This window comes from Diabrotica virgifera, chromosome 4 (genome assembly GCF_917563875.1).
Source record: "Diabrotica virgifera virgifera chromosome 4, PGI_DIABVI_V3a".
NCBI lineage: Eukaryota > Metazoa > Arthropoda > Insecta > Coleoptera > Chrysomelidae > Diabrotica > Diabrotica virgifera.
The window spans coordinates 27382232-27403410 of NC_065446.1; the positions used below are offsets into that span (position 1 = coordinate 27382232).

At 32.7% G+C, this 21179-nt stretch overlaps 1 protein-coding gene across 1 annotated transcript; it reads left to right on the forward strand.

Moving 5' to 3' along the window:
- Positions 1 to 1066: 1066 nt before the first annotated feature.
- Positions 1067 to 14328, forward strand: LOC114327934 (RNA polymerase II-associated protein 3). Its single transcript, XM_050648049.1, has 6 exons — positions 1067 to 1280; positions 4105 to 4341; positions 4438 to 4565; positions 5233 to 5446; positions 7131 to 8070; positions 13674 to 14328. The coding sequence occupies exons 1-6, from the start codon at positions 1149 to 1151 to the stop codon at positions 13760 to 13762; spliced, it is 1740 nt and encodes a 579-aa protein (XP_050504006.1). The 5' UTR covers positions 1067 to 1148; the 3' UTR covers positions 13763 to 14328.
- Positions 14329 to 21179: the final 6851 nt, after the last annotated feature.

The following is a 21179-nucleotide window of genomic DNA, read 5'->3' on the forward strand; positions in this document are numbered from 1 at the left end:
AAGCTTCATATTACAAAATTACTAAAATTAGTTAGAATGTTACAGGGCGTTCGATAATATAGTGACAGACCAAACTTATGTTTTTTAAATGGAACACCCTATATTTTATTTTATGTTCGAAATCTTCTTAACTTTCATATCCATATCACCAAAATATAAAGGTTTATTATGTTATACAGGGTATTTACAAAGTTATAACCAATTTTCTATTAAAATCGTAACAAGTTGAACTCTCTGTATAAATAAAAATAAACACCACAGGAAAAATAAACAACAATATAAACTGGTATAGTTAACTTACGTATAAAAATTATTTTAGCAGTATTTTTTATATATCATGTTAACTAATATTTATTTTGCTAACCTGAATATATACTTTTATATACATATAGGTATACATATAGGTATACATATTGTTTTATTACAATTAAGTTAAAAACATCTGAATATAATTTTGCTTCCCTTCCACTTCCCTTAATAAAAATATTTTCTATCAAACAAACAACAAACACTAAACATATCAAAATAGCGTGTACCAAAATATAAAGTCATTGGGCACGCTAAATAATGACGTCACTGGCTTGATGAATTTTAATTCGCGTGTACCTAACTTTTTTATTTGCGTACACGTTAGCGTGTACCTAGACACAGCGTTTACAAAATGGTAATGTGTTGGGTACCCGGGATTGTAACCAATACTCATATAGTATATTTCCCACCATATTTACAAATAGGACTGGTTAAAAACCTGAAGAAACGCAGTAAGTACTATGTATAGTGTGTAAATCCTTGATTTTGTGTAAGGACATTTATAAAATTAAAAGCAATATGATCGATATGACTAACAAGGATTGTGTCTTTAGAAAAAATGTGCAGATGATTGTTAAACAAAATAAAATTAAAAATGATTACACAAATCACGTGTATAATCAATTGACAGTTCCTTTGTTTGGAAACCTTTTTGACGTTTTGACGTCACACTATCACGGTCTCTTAAAGAAACTTAAATCGTAAGAAATTGCCTCAAGGTCTATGCATCTAACTTCACACCAATGGATCGATGACTGATGACTTTCTGTCAAACTATTAATGTCAAAAAATAAATAAATATTTTGATTTTGCATTTTGCAAGGTTTGAAGGTTTAAAAATGAGTATCAATCCAATTCTTTTGCAAAAATCTATAAGAGATAATGCAGCCGACCTGCATGATTTTTCAAAAGATCTAAAAAGTTGGGGTGAAGAAATGAAACGCAAGGAAGAAGCCATGAAAAATGATAAGGTAATATTGTAATATCATAGGTAACCTCTGTAAATATAATGTTTTAATCATCTCCAAATGTTATATGTTATTATAATAAGTATATTCCTATGTGATAAATGCATGAGGTGACAAAAAGTGAATCATGTTTGCATTGAAAATAGTTTATTTTATAACTGAATACAAAATTTAAAAAATGTTTTTTAACTATAGATAGACGCTAGACTATTACTGTGTATTGCTTTTAGATACCAAGATACCTAACATTTACTGTTCCTTAAAATGTCTGATTTTCCTCTCACGTTACTAATACAACTTACAAAAATGATTTTATTCAATTAGTGGTTTACAATGTAGTATAGAAATAATTCCACATACGTTTTTGTTAATGTTTTTGCCTTACTGAGAAGAAACCATTCTCAAAATATTCATAACACATAATTTAACCTATTGACTGCCAGCAGTGTGCCTCTTGCATTTTGACAAACTTTGTAATTTATGTGACAGCAACGCAACTCTCGTGTTCTTCATATGATTTATCTTATGGGTCTAATATTTCGCTGGGATATGGACCTCTTATTGTGGGTGGCAGTCAAAAGATTAAGCAAACACTTTTCTAACATCCGCTGGGAGAGTTGACATGGAGGGGATATGGCATGTCAACACTGCTTTTCATAGTGGCACAATTTGTAAGCCTTCCTCCACAGGTGATGAATTCAGTTCGTTTCTTCACTATATTTTCTTACCTTAGTAATGAGATCCACCTCTTCTTTTCAACAAGATCTTTTTTATAAACACAAAGAATCTACTCTTTGGAAACACAAAGAATCTACTTATATCCCTCTTTCACTATAGTGTTTACAATCTGGAGCAAAGCACATTACCATTTTTATTATACAAAATACACAAAACTATTCATTCAAAAGGGTTCACAAAAGTTCCTAACCTTTGCTTGGTGAATATCACTAAAAAACTGTATTTCATATAAATTGAAGTCCGAATTATGATGGTATTATCTTAAAAACACTATACTTAAGCAGAAAAAGCAGCAGAGGAAGCAAAATTTCAACTTTATAGAAATTAAAAAGGCTTGAGATTGGACAAATCCTTGCTTTTCAACCTTTGTTTACAAAGTGATGACAGTTGTGAGTTGTGACGTCACACCAAAGAATATATACTCTCCTAGAAGAACGGTTTGAATGGAACTGATTTGATGGTCACGTTTATTTGCCCTTTGAAAATGCTGTTAGTCATTGTCAGACCACATGTACCTACTTAGTTGGTGCACAAAGTCCTATTCTGAAATGTTACACGGCTGTACCCTTCTATAAGGTCTATATTCTTTGGTCACACTTTGGCTGTCAGCCTTAAAACCTCTTTGTATTGTTCTATATTTAAACTATATTTGAAGGGTGTCGGGAGAAAATCATGGATGTCACCAATTGGGTGATATGTAGGTAAATGCGTCATTCTCTAGATTTTAACGAATACTATCACATCATTCCTTCAAATAGGTAGAAAACGTCGAATGTTCAGAGATTTTAAGCCTTTTAAATTAACCATGTCGGGAGAAAACGATATTTGTCCACGCGTAATTGGGTGAAAACAATGATTGTCACCAAAGCAATATCACTTGCCACGTCGGCACGCTGCGTGGTAAAATGTATATTTTTCGGTTGATTTGTAATACACACGTGTTTAGATAGGTTAGTCGTTAGTTTGTTTACAAATTATAACAACAGAGCAGCAGATTGTTTTATAACTACGAAAACTATACAGTATTGTTTAGTGTGAGTTCAATATAATATTATCTCATAATGGATAATAGTGAAAAGAGTGATGGAAAAAAGAAAAAAATGGGAAGGATGTCCGAGGTTATGAAGAAAATAATTAAAAAATACGATTTTTTAACTAAAATGTTTTATTTGTGACTATAATCCTGTGACTAAACGCCTGTACTTGGTGACATCCATCGTTTTCTTCTTTAAAAAGTGGACATTACGTAACTAATTTTTTATTTTCTTAAAAACAATTCAACTCTTATGCTTTGTTTACATTAGTTTATATTATCAATACATTTTTCTATCATTACGTTTATCTTTAATACCTCCCAACACATTTTTTTTTGTCGTAAATAGTCTTAAAACTTTAAAATTCGTTTTTCTCAAAATCATTTCTTGGTGACATCCATGATTTTCTCCCGACACCCTTCATTTATGTATTATATCAGAAATTTTCTACTATATGGAGTATTTATAGCAAATTTATATTAAATGTATTGATACATTAGCACAAAATGAATATTAAAATTTTAAATAATCTTTTGTTTTTGTATAAAGATCGTCCCCGTGACGTCAGAGTGTACCGTACCACGTGACCTATAATCATAGTTAATGCTCACAGCAAATCCTCAAGAAATAAGACAAAAAATATATATTCAAATTCAAAAAACAATATTTCTCTAGCATTAAAACCATTATATTGTATAAATAAATTCTAATTCTCCTGTTGATTAAAACTTGTCAGAGATACATAGTTAGTAGAATTTAGAATTTAGTGGTTACAAATGAAGACCACACGGAAGAAAGGCGAAATGTCACAAAGAGGTTAATTCGAGAAAATTGAATTTAAAATTGAAACCATTCGCCTTTCTTTCCTGTACGAAGAATTTTATAACATGTTTTAAGCTATGAGGATTCGTCTTTTTCCCATGTTTGAATGACTCACATAAAACTACTACTAAAAACCTACATATTGCTGCTCTGGACCAAAAATAATAAAAAATTGACATTTCGCCTTTCTTCCGTGTGGTCTTCAAATAGCTGTATTAAATTTATTATTTTAGGCATCTCTTAATTCAAAAACTGTAAACAAAGATCCTAAAAGCACTAAAAAGTTGAAAGTTAATGAAAAATTGAAAAAACCAGCTACAAGGCTTGGAGCCACAGATTATGCAGCATGGGATAAATTTGATGCTGATGCTGAGCTTGAGAGATTAGAAGAAGACATTCCTGATGACTCGGATTTAACAGATGAATGCAATGATAATATGATAGATGAATCTATTGTAGCGAAGGAAAAGGTATATTTTATTTTACTTGAATCTAATATCACTCATTGTAGTACACATAATAGTTGTTACATTACAGTTTTTTTTTATTTTTCTCCAATATTTTAGGGCAACCAATTTGTTAAAAGTCAAAAGTGGGAAGAAGCTATAAAATGTTACACAAAGGCTATTAAATGTTACTCATATGATCCTATATTTTATGCAAACAGGGCTCTTTGTTATTTAAAACTCAATAAGTAAGTATTTTAAATAAGTAAATATAAGTAATGCTCAATATTATTAGAACATAATGTCACCAATAAAAATTATTTCAGCACCTAAGTTTATAGAAACAATGAATTTTTTAACATTTTTTGTAAACATGTGGGTGACGACCATGGAAGTCTGTCACATTTCATATACATCTGTAGATCTATTGTGAAATTTTTTGGCAATGATTTTTTGTCACAACTCGCTATTTTAAAAATGTCATCAGTAGACATGTCACATTACATCAATGGAAATTAAAGGTCTATAGGCGTTTTGTCCATCAATGTGTTAATAATACAAAAATATTGAAATGGCTTTTTTTCTACAAACTTTGAATTGCAGTGGTAAATGAAACTATTGCATAATATCGTGGCAACTAATGTTTGGACAATTCAATAAGTGTAATTGTGTTTGAACAATTCAATAAATTACTATTTCAATATGGGGTCACATCACCATGTGCCTTAACTACATCAATCGTGTCCGGCATTGTTCTTACTATTGGATTGACATAAGTCAGGGTTGAAACGATCACATGGGTAATTCACCTAATTTTCTCTTCATGTTGTCTACAAGTTTCTGGGGATTATCACTGTTTCATCTCTGTTTTAATTATAATTATTTCATTAATGTACTTAATAATATAATTTGTAGGTTTGAAGAATGTGAGAAAGACTGCGACCTCTCAATAAAATTGGATGACACTTACGTAAAGGCGTACCAAAGAAGGGCAGCTTCTAGAATAAAACTTAGTAAATTCGAACATGCTGAAGTGGATTTAAAGAAAGTACTGATATTAGAACCGAAAAACAAGGAGGCAAAAGCTGAATTAGACAAACTGTCTATACTTTTGAAAAGAAATGTAGATGTAAGTAACTATGAATCAAAAGTTATTTCAAATAATTACATAACTATTATACAGGTACAAGGTGTGTCAAAATTAGTGGAATGGTTGAATATTTCACAAAACGAACATTAGATCGAAAAACGTGACTTTTAATTGCAGCTTTGGATTCCTTATGCAAAAATAAGTAGGTAACTTTTGTTCGAGACATTTTTTCGAACCTGGTGCTATAATCGGAAAAGAACTGTTTATTTTTATACCGTAGGTAGTAGGTAAATTATATTAACAACCTAATATCTAGAGAAATACACTTTCAAAATGAAAACCCAAACAATATGTATTCAATATTTTTTGAAAAATCTGTCAAATGGCATCAAACACGATCTCGCACTCCCTTCTTTTGGGAATGGGGCAGGGGACAATTTTGAAATATTAAATGGATAACCACATTTTTTATTGGAGATTTGGATTATTAGGATTCTACGTAAAAAAGTATACAAGTTTTATCTGAATTTTTTTTCAATTCGCGATAGATGGCGCTGTAATCACAGAAAACTTATTTAATAAAATGTCTGCAAACTAATAATTTTGATGGTATGTAATACAATTCTTAAGTGTTTTGTAGAATCAGAATGTGCAATAAAAAAATAGGGGTTCCTATTAAAGATTTCCAAGTTATCCCCCATGCGACCCTCAGGGGGTAGGGTGCGGGGTCATTTTTTGTGCCATTCGATAGGTTTTTGAAAGACATGTTTTTAAATTTTTCCTTTAAAGTGTATTTCTCGAGATATTAGACCCTTACTTATTTTTACATAAGGAATCCAAATGGGCAATAAAGAATGGGGGTCCAATTTAAGATTTTAAAGTTACCACCCAGCCCATCCACCCACCTCCAAGGGGTGGAGTGCGGAGTAGTGTTTGGTGTAATTTTATAGAGTTTTGAAAAATATTGAACACATATTTTTCAGTTTTTGAATCCGATGGCCATTTTGCGAAATATATATTATTATAATAATATAAGTCATATAAGGTGATAAATACCAGTCTGATTTTTGTATCATGAGAGTTTAATGAAAGAGTAACAAATAAATTGGAAGTTCTGTCCGACAAAATAAATGGGACGTTTTTGTAGTCTGACGTTCCAAATTTTTAACCTGTTCCACAATTAAAACTTCCTCTCTTCCAGTGTTCCCATACATGTTTGTTCCACTAGACACCATTAAGCTATTAATAAATTTTTAGCTAGCTATGAATCAACTTTTTTTGGTACTCGGGATCAAGATCTAGGGCGTATTACCCAAAATGAAATCGTTTTTGGTGGAAAAAATAGTTTACATAAACAAATGTGGTGGTAGCATAACACTACTACACATTTCAGCGAATTTCGTTTGGTCTATGGCTTATCGCAATGCTCAAACAAAATGAATTGATGACTCAATTTTTTGCTTATGTAGTCAATACAGTTACGGACCCTGACGGTTAACAGAGGTGACGGTTAATGGAGAGACGGAAAATCAAGGTTCCACTGTATACCTATTCTTTGTGACATTTTCAAGGCCATAGCTCTTCCTAAAATCCATTACCTTTACAACATTATGATTGTGTTTTGTTCGCACATTTTATTTAATATTAGATCACATTTTTATAATAGATAGGTTATATTTTATGTTTTTTTCTCATACACTAATACATACTTCCTTAATTTTAGGTAGCTGATCAAAGACCTATCTCAAAATTTACTGCATCCAGGAACAAATCAAATAGCTCAAACTTAAAACCCTTTATGCCAATTTATAAGCCTCCAAAGGATAAAGAGGTTAGCAACGAGTTACCACAACAAATAATTGATGATAGTACACCTATTCCACATTGGGTCTCAGATCCAGAAATAATTGAAGTGAAACCAGTTAAAAAACCTCCTCATTTGAGATCAAAAAAACCTCTTAAACGGATAAAGATAACTGAAATTGATAATACTAACACAATCCTTGATGTGTCTAAACCAGTAAATAAAGAAGCTGTTAAAGAGCATGTGTTAGAGAAGAAAGAAAATAATAACAAACAAGAATCTGTTACCACAAGATCAATATCAGCTTTTAAAAAAGATAGAAAAGTAAAATTCGTCCAAGAGGTCGATAATTCTTTGAACGAATCTCAAGAATCTCACAACCAAACATTGCATTCTACTAAAGTAGTAAAAAATGTTAATTCTGAATCAATAACGAAGCCTGAACCTAATTTGCATCACCTCAAGATAGAAGATCTGAATGTAATCGAAAAGATCAATCCTATTATAAGTACAGCTAAAGATGTTAAAAATTCGGTTAATGACACTAAAAAACTTATAGAAAACAATGAACTAAACACGAGCTTCAAGTGTCCAAAAAACGCTGTACAATTTTATACGAGTTGGAAAAACTTCAGAACTACCGAAGAGAAATATACATACCTCAAGTTGATTGATTGTCAGGATATTCCCAAAATATTTTTAAATTCTTTAGATAGTGCTGTATTTAGTAATATATTAGAAGTTTTAGTCAAACATTTTATAGGAAACAACGACAAATTGTATGACATTTTATATTCGTTTACGGAAGTAAAGAGGTTTAGTGCCATAACCATGTTCTTGAGTGGAGAGGATAAAAGCAGTAAGTAAATTGTTAAATATCAAATATTCATAATTCATATCCGATATTGAACAGTATACATTTATCACCCCGTATATCACATGAACCAATTTGTTATTATATTTAACCATGTGCGGGATATTTCATTTGTTTAATTGTTGCAATTCATAAACAATATTTTGGCAATGGACATTAATTTAGCTGACTAAGTAAAAACCTTTGTTCTTTTGGTCATGTGGGCTATGACCCAATTCATGTTGCCAACAAGAGAGAATATACATTTAAATTAATTCATTAGAATCAACTCAACCAGGCCAGATGTGCCTTTAACTTCATTTCTTCGAGTAACTTCAACGAGTCAATATCTAGCATCATAACAGACTAAATCTAATTCGCGTACGAGCCACATATCAGTACAATTTCGTTCTCCCGGGGTTGGTTCTACTACCCTAGTGTCAGTCGCTATCAATTAAGTGCTATTGGTGTTTCAATAACAGACGATCATCCTCCACTGAGCCCGAAGATTAGACATAAATTGGGATGGTTTTTGAAAATGAATAAATTTATAGATTTTATTCATTGAATTGCTTTTAAGGTGTTTTTTAAGATTATCTGTGGCTTGGTGCTAAAGTTTCAATGTTTTGCTGCTTTGTTTTGTGAATGTTAAATTTAACCTGCTAAAAGCTGTATATTGGTGTAATGGTGCTTCTGCTTCCTCTTGTACTCGATTATAATATCGTTTATTATTTGATCGTTTTCTGAAATCCAAGTTTCCAGGTATAGTCCAAGAGGCAGCGCTGAAAAATCTCTTTGAATTTACTAAAGCTAGATTTTTCATAGTTAATTACTGTGATTGTGTAGAGAAACCTACTGCGGTCAGTCAAGCGAAACGTATAACAGGGGTTACTGAGAGGGTATCAAAGTTGCTTTCCTACGAAGGTAATTCAATCAATTTACTAAGGCTGAAAATCAGTACACACATTCTAAATTAAATATAAATAAAAGTTATTATAGTCGGTCAGCTGTATGACGGGACAGAGCCGGTCGGCCCCAGTGAATGTACAGGGTTATTCACTATATTTTGACCACCTTGTAAACTGCTTTATTTACAGAATTAGAAAAAAATGTAAAATACAAAAGTTATTTGATTTTTAAATTATGATTTTTTGACATATATCGTACTAGTGACGTCATCCATTTGGGCGGGATGACGTAATCGACTATTTTTTTAAATGGGAATAGGGGTCAAGTGCTAGCTCATTTGAAAGCTTATTCAATTCCCTATTCAGTAATATAGACATTAACATGATTAATTATACAGGGTGTCCAAAAAAAATTTGTTTAATTAAATTGTTTAATCAATAATTCAAAAAAAAATTTGGACGCCCTGTATAAATAATGATCTTAATGTTTATAGTACTGTATAGAGAATGTAATAACCTTTCAAATGAGCTAGCACACGACCCCTATTCTCATTTAAAAAAATAGTCGATTACGTCATCACGCCTAAATGGTTGACGTCACTAGTACGGTATACATTTACAAGGGGGTCAAAATATAGTGAATAACCCTGTACATTCATTGGGGCCGACCGACCGGCTCTGTCCCGTCATACAGCTGACCGACTATAATATCTTTTATTTATATTCAATTTAGAATGTGTGTACTAATTTTCAGCCTTAGTAAATGGATTTAATTACCTTCGTAGGAAAGCAAATTTGATACCCTCTCAGTAACCCCTGTTCTACGTTTCGCTTGACCGACCGCAGTATGTTTCTCTACACAATCACAGTAATCAACTGTGAAAAATTTAGCTTTAGTAAATTCAAAGAGATTTTTCAGCTGTATTTACCCTTCTATCGGTACATTTCCCAAATGTATGTTTGTATATTTGTTTACTTAGTTATTATCAAATATTTAGTCTTTTTTATTTTCAGTTTTAGTCCATATTCTTCACAGAAACTTTTTGTTTAGTAGTGGTTAGAGTTGTTCAGCAGAACTTGCCATAATCACGGTGGCATACGCATATCTTATGTTGTTAATAGTTCTTTCGTTAATTATTATTCCTTCACTTTTAGATAGTAATGCTTCTGCAATGTCTTTCTTTATCAAATGAATTTCAAAATCAATTTAACAAACATGCACATCCACATTCATATCCTTGCATCTTTTGAGCTATCAAATTACGAGCAAATAACGCTTCTCTGATTTCTAGTCTGTTTCTAATCATTCTTCCATTTTTTTTTTATTTATACGAGGATGTATTATTTTCAAGAATCATTTGAGAACATGACTTATTAATGATCAAGGGCGGATCCAGAGAGGGGGCCATGGCCCCTCCCGAGAACTAAAAAAAATGAAGGCACTCGTGGGAGTGCCGACAGAAGTGAAAACTTCTTATAGTATATAAATTACGAGCTCAATGCTTTTTCCCCATCCAAAAAGAAGTGCTATACCTATATCATATTACGCGATGCGTATGCCCCATGCTATTTATGTATACATACACATAATTTATATAGTACAAAATTTATTTCAGCGAAGTGATGACGGTCGCTAGTCGCTAATTTAATACTTTTTCCCCATCCAAAAAGTGCACAACGTCCCTCAAGAAGTTTTCACTTAAAAAATGTATTTCATCGAAGCGATGACGGTGGCTAATTAATACTTTTTCCCATTCAAAAACTGCACAACGTCCCTAAAGAAGTTTTCATTTCAAAAATTTATTTCGTCGAAGCGATGACGGTCACTAATTCAATACTTTTCCCCATCCCAAAAGTGCACAACGTCCCCAAAAAAAGTTTTCACTTCAAAAATTTATTTCGCCGAAGCGATGATGACGGTCGCTAATTCAATACTTTTTCCCCATCTAAAAAGTGCACAACGTCCCTAAAGAAACTTTCATTTCAAAAATTTATTTCGTCGAAGCGATGACGGTCGCTAATTTAATACTTTTTCCCATCCAAAAAGTGCACAACGTCCCTAAAGAAGTTTTCACTTCAATAAATAGACGTACAAAATTTATTTCGCCGAAGAGAAGACGGTCGCGAAATAAATCCTTTTTCCCCATCCAAAAATAGGTTTTACATTTATTTTAAATTTAAATACTTCTATACAATTTATATATACATACAAATAATATATAGCATAAGCGATGACGGTCGCGATGTGTGTCTACCAGTTTTTTAGACCATTTTGGACAAAAAAGGTCTGTGTAATTTGTCTCTAAAGTTGATGGTTTTCGAGTTATAAGCAATTTCAAATTTGAAAAACGCGAAAGTGGCCATTTTTAAGACTTGATAACTCGGTTAAAAATTATTATTATGAAAGTCAGAAAGTGACTAAATCAAAGTTTGAAATCCCACACTCCCCCCGCCTACTTGATCCTGAAGAAATTTGTGTCATTAATTTATTACTAAGCTGTTATTTTTAATTATTAACAATAAGCCGTAAGATCGTATTGACGCGGCTGTAAATGTGAGTGCGAGTGAGATGCCCCATTGGACTGCCGGAATGGCATATCTCTCGCACTCACCATAGACATTTCTTCAGGATCTTGTAGGGGGGCTTTAAACTTTGATGTCACTTTCTGACTTTCATAATAATAACTTTTAACCAGTTTATTAAGCCTTGAAAATCGACATTTTTCGTTTTTTTTCAATTTTAAATTGTTTATAACTCGAAAACGATCAACTTAGAGAAAAATTACAAGAGACCTTTTTTGTCCAGAATGGAAAAAAAACCTAACAAAAATTTGTACGGGCCAAAAATATTGATTTTTGCAATTTTGTCCAGAATGGAAAAAAAACCTAACAAAAATTTGTACGGGCCAAAAATATTGATTTTTGCAATTTGATTAAAAAAAATTGTTAAAAAAAATTTGGACCACTTTTCACGTGGGCGACTTCTTGAACCTTATTCTGGGATGTCTCACGAAGGTGATTATGCAAAAAAATCTCATGGGAATATTTTTTCTAACGAACCCGCCGTTTTCGTCTTGTCTAAATAAGCCTGTCACCCCTTTCGTTTCTGTTGCGCAAACCGTATCCTCCTGTACATTCTTCTACTTTTTGTTTCCGAACCTTTTCGTTTAAAAGTCGTATTATAATTCTAACATCCTGCGTTTTAATGGCTTTTAAAAATTGTCAAAGTCTTCGCAGAAAGTTTCAATATCGCTGTCTGATTTGTCTGCAGGGAAAGAGACCGGTTGGGAAGCCACGAAAAGCGCTGGGGAGACACAGTATACAGCGACGCACAAGCCCTTTTAGGAGGCCGTGTATGTATGGAGAAGAGCAGCCATAGACAGGCAAGGGTGGAGGCAAAAAATAAAGGAGGCCAAGGCTCAATTTGGGCTGTAGTGCCGTAGATGAAGAAGAAGTCTGATTTGTCCGCAGTTCGAGCATAAACTTGTATGGTATTTATTTTGGGTTTGTTCTGGTTTAATCGTAAGAGTTCTAAGTTTAATCGTTATTCTGTTGAAGTATGGATGAATTTTACTACTGCTTCATCAATGTTTTGTTAAGTATTATTCCGACACCATATCTGTGTGAACCGTCTTCACTTCCTGAATAATATATTTTCTTATTGTTAATCTTCATCTTTCCTGGGTGAGGTCAGTGGATATAGCTGATTCCTAAATATCTACATACATTCAGTCTTTCCATTTCTTTATCGGCATTATGTATCTTTCAAGCTTGATGTAGACGTCTAAACATTCCAAGTCGCTATTTTGTAAGATTTTCATATGTTGACAACCGAAGAACTACAACATGAAAATATCAACAGCCAATACAAAATCCCTGGTAGTGTCAAGGGAACCCATAAGATGCAAATTAGTAATTAACAATGAACAAATTGAACAAGTCTCGAGATTCCAATATCTGGGAATCGAAATATGTAGTTATGGAGATGTTAAAGAGAGCGTCCGAAAGCAAGCAAATAAAGCCAATTACGTGTCAGGATGTCTGAGGGATGTCATCTGGAGAAACAAAGATATGAGCCTGGAAGGGTAAGTACGCATATACAAATCATGTGTAAGACCGATCATGACGGACGCCGTACGCGATAGAAACAAGATGTGACAGCAGAAACCAAGAGGATACTGAGGAGATCAGAAATGAGAACGTTGAGGTCAATAACTGGGAAAACACTGAGAGACAGAATAAGAGATCTCTGTAACATACAAGATATAGTACGGTGGGGAAGACAGAGACGACGAGAGTGGAATCAGCATGTGACGAGAATGGACAGCGAGAGAATAGCCCGTATAGCCAGGGAGTCGAAGCCAACAGACAAGAGACCAATAGGAAGGCCCTTTAAAAGGTGGGAGATAGCTGGCAGTCAACATCACAGCTACGAATACAAGCTCAAAATCGGTTAAGAACAGGCCAAGAGGGCTAATATAAGAAGAAGACAACTGAGGAGGCCTTGCAGTCTTCTTTTTCGAGTTTCATGATCGTAAAATGTTTGGTTATGTTTTTGTTAGTCATTGGAATGCTCTTTGAGCCGTTAGTGCATTGGTTTCCTGTTTTCTTATATATCTCCATGCCTTTGACCATTTATGGTTCATCCGCCTCTATAAAAGACTTTGCATTACATTGTATTTTAATAATTATTTTTTTTAGATGTATGGAAATTATTGGATCACATTAAAGAATGCCAGGAACGAGAAAAAGACGACGTTGACAAATTAATAGCTAAATACGAACTTTAGATTAGTTTGCAGCACAACGCACCTTCAGCATGTTCTAATTTATGTAAACATTATTTAGGTCTGTAATCTTTTTCTCATAGGCATCTTTCAGTACGTCACAGTTTTTCGATTTCTTTCTAACGCATTAAATTGTATGTGACAGAAAAAAAGGCACGTCCGTGATTACAGACATTTATAACATTTATTCTAATTGTTGATAGATGGCGCTATAATCGAAATAAAATTATTTACGAATTATATAATATATCTACGAATATAGTCTGTACAATTTATAAGACTATACAAATCAAAGAAAATACCATTTTATAAATGCAATAAACACAATTGATTTGTTTTTATGCCAAATTGTAAATAAAATGTGAAAACTGGGAGATTTAACTAAAATGTCATGTTAGAATAAATGTGTATTATCACGGACCTACCTGTTTTTCTATCATCTGTGACGCACTGAAAAATGCCTATGAAAAGGACCATAGCACGTTTCTTACATATTTTAGGTTTTCAAAGGTTTTTATATTTATAATATGTTGATGTAATTGTGAAAATTTAATAAAGTTATAAAAAGATTTGTGTTTGATAATATTTATAAAAAAAACCTACATTCCTTGATAAAACTCTTGTCATTACGTTAAGATAATTTAGCATTCGCCACAACAGAATGCCTTTTCAGAATAACCGATTACATGTATGCATATTATGTTAAACTGGTCGTACTGAATAACATACATTATGTATGTTGAATTGTTACTAAGTAAAGTCATAGTTTAAAGTATTAACTAAATTCTCCTGATATAAAAAGAGAACCTTAAGAAAGATTATGTAAACCATACTTTTTTTCTTGATCAGTTGATCTCTTTGTTCAAATTTAGCCATATTTTTTTAAATATAGCCTAGCATCTTTTGAATCTTCTATTTTAATTAAAATCAGTGTTTATTTCCGTTAATGTAGTCCCTATAGCAGTGGTGTCATGGTGTGGGACACACTGGTTAAGAAAAGAAAAAAAAATAAATAGAGAATTTAGGTTTTGTAAACAAAAATTAGCAGAGCGTTCCGGCACTGCTAATTTTTCCATGACACCACTGCCCTATAGATGTACTTTTGTTTTCTATATCGATATCTTTATTTCCTTGTTTTCTTCTCAATTCTTATTCATCTCGTCTGAATAAAATTGTGAAAATATTTGTTACATTTTTATATTAATTTCTATTTATTATGGGAATAATCTGCACCTTTAAGTGGTTACATAAGTTTTGTATGTTTTAGCTACCTTTTACATCAACCTGGAGTCAGTTAAAGAATAATGTACAGTAGTATTTGATGTAATGAAATATTTCATAATAAGATTAAAATGACCTATACCATTAATATCTTTATTTATACGTCCATGATTAATATACTTATAGATAGACAAATCATACATACCTAGTCTCATTATATATAAAGCAAGCCGATTTCCAATGAAATACCAACCAAAAGACATAAAAATAAACGTAAAGACAAAACGTAACGTGTATATGCTTTAATTTTCCTAACTAGTGTGTTTATTGGATTTAATTTGTCTGTTTGTGGTTCAAGTTTCATTTCAGCTAATATATTTTTATATTTCAACCAGTGTTTTCTTTAATTTTGGACCTTGTGGGACATTTCCCTGTTTTCCTCCCCATGGATCCGCCACTGATTCAAGCAAAAATAAACTGAGAAATGACCGAGCACCGAGCGCAAAAAATGACGCGATTCTTACAATCAAGAATGAAAACAATCGATACGCAATTTTCTTCATAAAAGATAAAGATAACGAACTATAGTATGCATCATTGTCATAAATTGTTTATCAATATATTTTTAATACATTTTATCTAAATCTGTATTTTTAATGGCACGTGTGTCGCTAACATTGTTTAAAGATTGTTTTATTTTTCATCATTCATTATTTAACATTTCGTGCATACAAAATAAAAATAATTTTACTGATTAACCGTAATCTAAAATGATCTAATAATCTAAATGATATAAAAAATGTCTGTTAATAAAATTAGTATAGTATAGTTGATCCAAAAGATGGCATAACCCAGACATCCAAAGTGAAAGTTATCCTTCAACACCAAATTGTTCTATATGGTCCACACAATGTACAGAAAAAAGTCACACCATTTTGAGCGTCGGGTTTGGGGGGGAGAGAGGGGAGAAATTGGCAAATTCGTAGTTTTTTAAGTTTTTCGCCAATATTTCTAAAACTATGCGGTTTAGCATGAACAACCCTTTATACAAAATTGTTCTACATTAAATTTGAAATAAAAAAGGCCTTAAATGAACGGTTCCAAAGTTACGGAGGTAGTATAGTATAATTGGTCCAAAAAAGGCCTAACCCAGACATCCAAAGTAAAAGTTTTCCTTCAACACCAAATTGTTCTATATGGTCCACATATTGTTCAGTAAAAAGTTACACCATTTTGAGCGTCTGGTTTGGGAGGGAGATGGGAGAGAAGCCGGTAAATTAGTAGTTTTTTACGTTTTTCGTCAATATTTCTAAAACTATGCTTTAGCGTAAACAACGTTATATACAAGATTATTCTACATGAAATTTAAAACAAAAAATGTTCTATACATAATTGTTATAAAATCAACGGTTCCAGAGTTACGGAGGGTGAAAAGTCGAGGTTTTCGATACTTTTTATATTTTTCGGGCAATATTTATGATATAACTGTACCAAAAACCCAGACATCCAAAGTGAAAGTTATCCTCCAACACCAAATTGTTCTATATGGTCCACATAATGTTCAGAAAAAAGTCACACCATTTTGAGCGTCGGTTTTAGGGGGGAGAGGGAGGGAGAAATCGGTAAATATAAAAGTATCGAAAACCTCCACTTTTCACCCTCCGTGACTCTGAAACCGTTGATTTTATAACAATTATGTATAGAACCTTTTTTGTTTTAAATTTTATGTAGAAAATTTTAGTAGTTATGTAGTTTTAGAAATATTGACGAAAAACGTAAAAAAAACTACTAATTTACCGACTTCTCCCCCATCTTTCCCCCAAACCGGACGATCAAAATGGTGTAACTTTTTACTGAACAATATGTGGACCATATAGAACAATTTGGTGTTGGAGGATAACTTTCAGTTTGGATGTCTGGGTTTGGGTCTAACTATACCATACTAAAGGTGTATTTATTTATAAACCCTTAAAAGAGCCACAAATATCACATAACGTTTTCGCTCTCTAAAAAGAACATCATCAGTGTTACAAGCTCAACATGCTAAGCCACCCAAAAATACAAAGGTTAAGATCCTTTAACTGTTGACTAAATGTCTTACATACTTAAATTATGAAATCCAAAGGATGGATATAATCCCTATGGATAAGGCACTATATGACTCCCACGAGGTGCGTGGGTTGCTAGGTTATAATTACCTAGAATTAAGGAATTAAGTTGCACATTGAAAGCAGTGAAAGTCAACTCCAGTCTCAGTTGCCTTCCGTTAAAATCTGGAAGAGAAAATTACTATGGCTCTTCTACACACATCCAATTTTATATGGAATCACCATGTATTTCAAAGTAATATTTATTTCTTTTGAAAAAACTTGCGTTATTGTTGCGAAGAATAAAGGTTTTTATTGAAAATAAACAAATACATAAGACAATCGGATAGTACAGCTCGGTACGGTAGGTATAGATTATTTGCTTGAGTTGCAAATTGAACGAAAATAAATAAACTAACTTTTGCGTCCAAAAACGAAAATATGCCTCATGTGGGGTTATAGAACTTACAACGAGGAAAGATTATTGGTCTTGTGGAGAAAGTAATGTTCTCAGAGGGACTAGGGACATAGCTGTAGAGCTAGGCTTAATACAGGGCGTCCTGTCCAAAACCTATGCTAGGTAACAGGAACTAGGAAAGCTCAAAAATAAAGCAAAGGAAAGTCGCCAAAAGTAATAACGGCTCTCCACGATCGTTTAATTGCCCAATCAGCTGGAAGACACCCAACCATTTCTCACCTGCAGCTTTTGGAAGCTACAGGTGTAACTGTTTCAGTTGAAACGACAAGAAGAGTTCGTACCAAGACGTATACAGCCAGTGGCGGCTCGTACCACTTTAAGAAGATAGTGCCAGAACTCGGGCAGCCGCCAAAATTTTTAGTGACGGATTCACGATATTGTCAAAAAAGGTATACTGACAACAAAACCTAAAAAAATATGTGCGGGTACTTTTATCCTGAATTTTAATGAATCTATAAGTTATTCTGGAATAAAGAGTTGCTAATTTAAACTTTACAGTAGATTTTATTATTCAAATAATTTAAATTATTTTTGCAGACAAACCTTCGCATTTTATTAAAAAATCCAAAATCAAATGAAACTTTAACCAAAAATTGGCTTTATCTTGTCATGTCATGTCACCCTTGTCAAATTGTATATCCACTTCATAATTTCTCAGTTGGTCTGTGCCCATTGAATTGGCAAGTACCTAGTATCTTCGAGCAGGGAACCATGGCACCCTTTTAGCATGTGTTCCACTTTATCCATTAACATCGACTTGTAGTCACAACATTTTAACATATTACATTATGTAAACCATATATGATGATGTTAACACTATTTACAGTGTGCTAGTTTCAAAATACACGGCAGGATGTAAGTATTCCCACATTTTTCATTTTAACAGTCACATTTTTAACCTTTTGCTTTAAACTAACGTGGAAATACTTCATTCTAGGCACTGAAGATGTTCTGTTTAGAACGAAAACGTTCTGCAATCGATGACATTTTATAGTTTTAAATAAACGATTTTATACCAGAATACATCTCGAAGTTTTTACTTCTGTATTGGTTTTTTATCCTATGTATCTTAAGTTTATTGATATGAGGTGCCAAGCATAATTGTCCAACATTGATCAAAACAGTTCCGTAAATTAATTGATAATAAAAACCTCTTAACCTACCACCAGCATTTACTGCTGATAGTGCTTGAAAATTGTTATTACGATTTAGTCTCTATTTACCAATTTATAAAAATAATACTATTTCATTATTCACACACATTTTTGTAATATCACTTTTAAAGTTTATGATATATGAAGTTCATTCTTCTAATTTTTGGTTGCAAAGTTTTCAATGACTATATAATTAAAATTATCAATACAATTTACAAAATGCTTTTCTGCAGATAGTATACCTAAAGCACTATGTTTTAACATCGAAAAACAGCGTCCTGCTTCAGATGTTGATATAGGAATGGTAACTAAAATACTTAAAAGTTTAACAGTTTCTTCAAATGTGCTTTTTAAACCTTCCTCTACAATTAAACCGATACCGAAACATCCCCAGAGGTAGTACTTAATTCGTCTCGCTAATACAGTACCTACTTCTAATTCAGTTTTAAACCGAGTTTTGCTTAAAAATTAAAATTGTCTCCATATGTTTCATTAAGAACTGATGCTTATAAGCAGAAAACTTTTCCGACATAAATAAATTAGAAGCAACTAAATGTCCGGACAAGGTAGACCTTTGAAAGATCTAGTACTTTGAATAATATGAACCTTTAAGTCGTTGTCTAATTCGGCGCTAAAATTGACCAGCTCCTTAAATATGCCTCTATTTTCTGAATTTTCTTTTTCGTCGTGACCTCTTAAAGCTAACTCGAAAGCTCCACAACACCTTATAACATTTGTAGTTTTTTTTCTAGCAAAAACCACCAAAAAAATTTTTTATGATACTTTACCTTCATTGTCAATTAATAAATTAAACTTAAGAAATAATCAAAATATTATAAAAATACCCACGATCATGATGCACTAAAAGTTTAATTATAAATACAAAAACTTTTTAACAGAAAATATACATAATAAAAGCGACAAACCAGCACGTAAAGAAACTCAAAATAAATAGACCTGGTATCATACCCTCGTGCCTGGGACAAAGATTCTAATTTTAAGGTATACTAATAGTCCAATATAGCTCTTTCTCTGTCACTTACATAGAATGCTCGTAAAATCTTTCTCTCTTTGGTCGTGCCGAACTCAGTACTGGGCCTAGATTCCGTGCACTGTAGATATCTACAGTCGCTTTCTGTCGATGGCAATTGTCATGAAAATATTTGAATTTTTAGTTTTAATTCAAATATTTTCTTGTTTAACTAAGTGTCACTTCAGCATCAATTAGAGTATAACCTAGCAAAACTAGAAAATAATTCAATTAAAGCTAAAAACTCAAATATTTTCATGACACGTGACAGACTGTAGATATCTACAGTGCACGGAATCCAGGCCCTGGCACGACAAGGAGATTCTCCTGTGGAATACTCTCCGCTATCGGCAGGGATTGTATGACGTCCATAGTTGCCATATTTTATATAATTTATGAAGATCAAAAGAAATACACACAAAAAATTAACAGGAATTAAAAAGTTTTGACGATAAAAAATATGTTTCTGCATAGCTGCCATGGCTCTATGGCACTACCTCACGGGCCGCCACTGTATAATACAGCAGGAGACACTTATGGGTTCCCGAGTTATCCATAGGCAGCACAAGATTGATCGCCTAAATTGGTGTCTTCACCACCAAAACTGGAACATTGGGATTAACAAAATGTGCTATTTTCAGAAAAAGTCAGGATTTGTGTAAAATCAGATGACCCACGAAATCGTGTACTTAGAGGTCGAGGAAGACAAGCAAGAACGAAAACTGTCAGATCTGTTCACAAATATACAAGGGGAAGTGTAATGTTCTGGAGAGGAATTGTAATCCGTAATAAAACTCCTTTAACCGCACGGCTAGTACAGTGGCGGCTCGTATAACTTTAGGAAGGTAGTGCCAGAATCCGGGCAGCTGCCTAAATTTTTTGTGGCGGTTTTACGATATGGTCAAAAAGGATATAAAATATAAATAGAGTATCACGATAAGCTGAATTTAATTGGGTTTTTATATTTAACTTACCAAGCATTGAAAAGCTAAAAACGTTATTCATGTGCACTTTAGATTTTTCATGGGATTTCAATTTCTCCCATATATGTACAAGATCATCGGTGCCTTTGTTTGACCAAGTCTCGTCACCTCCCAACAAAACGCATACAAAACAGAAGAGTTTATTAGTTTGTTCGCAACCACACAACCAGCTATTTTTATCATAAATAATTTTATTAAACTTACGACAGCGAAGTTTTTGTCCATTTCCACTTTGTTTTTCAATTTTTAAATCGGGTAAAGGCCGACCGAGTTCTTTAATTTGTAGTTTTTTTTTCTAACGAAAAACCACCAAAAGAGTTTTTTAATATACTAATTTGATTCATTGTCAATAAATAAATTAAACGTAGAAAATAATCAAAATATTATTTTTATACCTACGACACCCACGATCACAACGCACTAACTAATAATTACAAATTAAAAAATATAGTAGAGTATAAACACAA

What these genes read in the sequence shown, in the direction of transcription:
- LOC114327934 (XM_050648049.1), top strand. Translation starts at nt 1,149, where the DNA reads ATGAGTATCAATCCAATTCTTTTGCAAAAATCTATAAGAGATAATGCA. An exon ending in CTATTGTAGCGAAGGAAAAG is followed by an intron (nt 4,342 to 4,437) that starts GTATATTTTATT and finishes CCAATATTTTAG; the next exon opens with GGCAACCAATTTGTTAAAAG. An exon ending in TGTTATTTAAAACTCAATAA is followed by an intron (nt 4,566 to 5,232) that starts GTAAGTATTTTA and finishes TATAATTTGTAG; the next exon opens with GTTTGAAGAATGTGAGAAAG.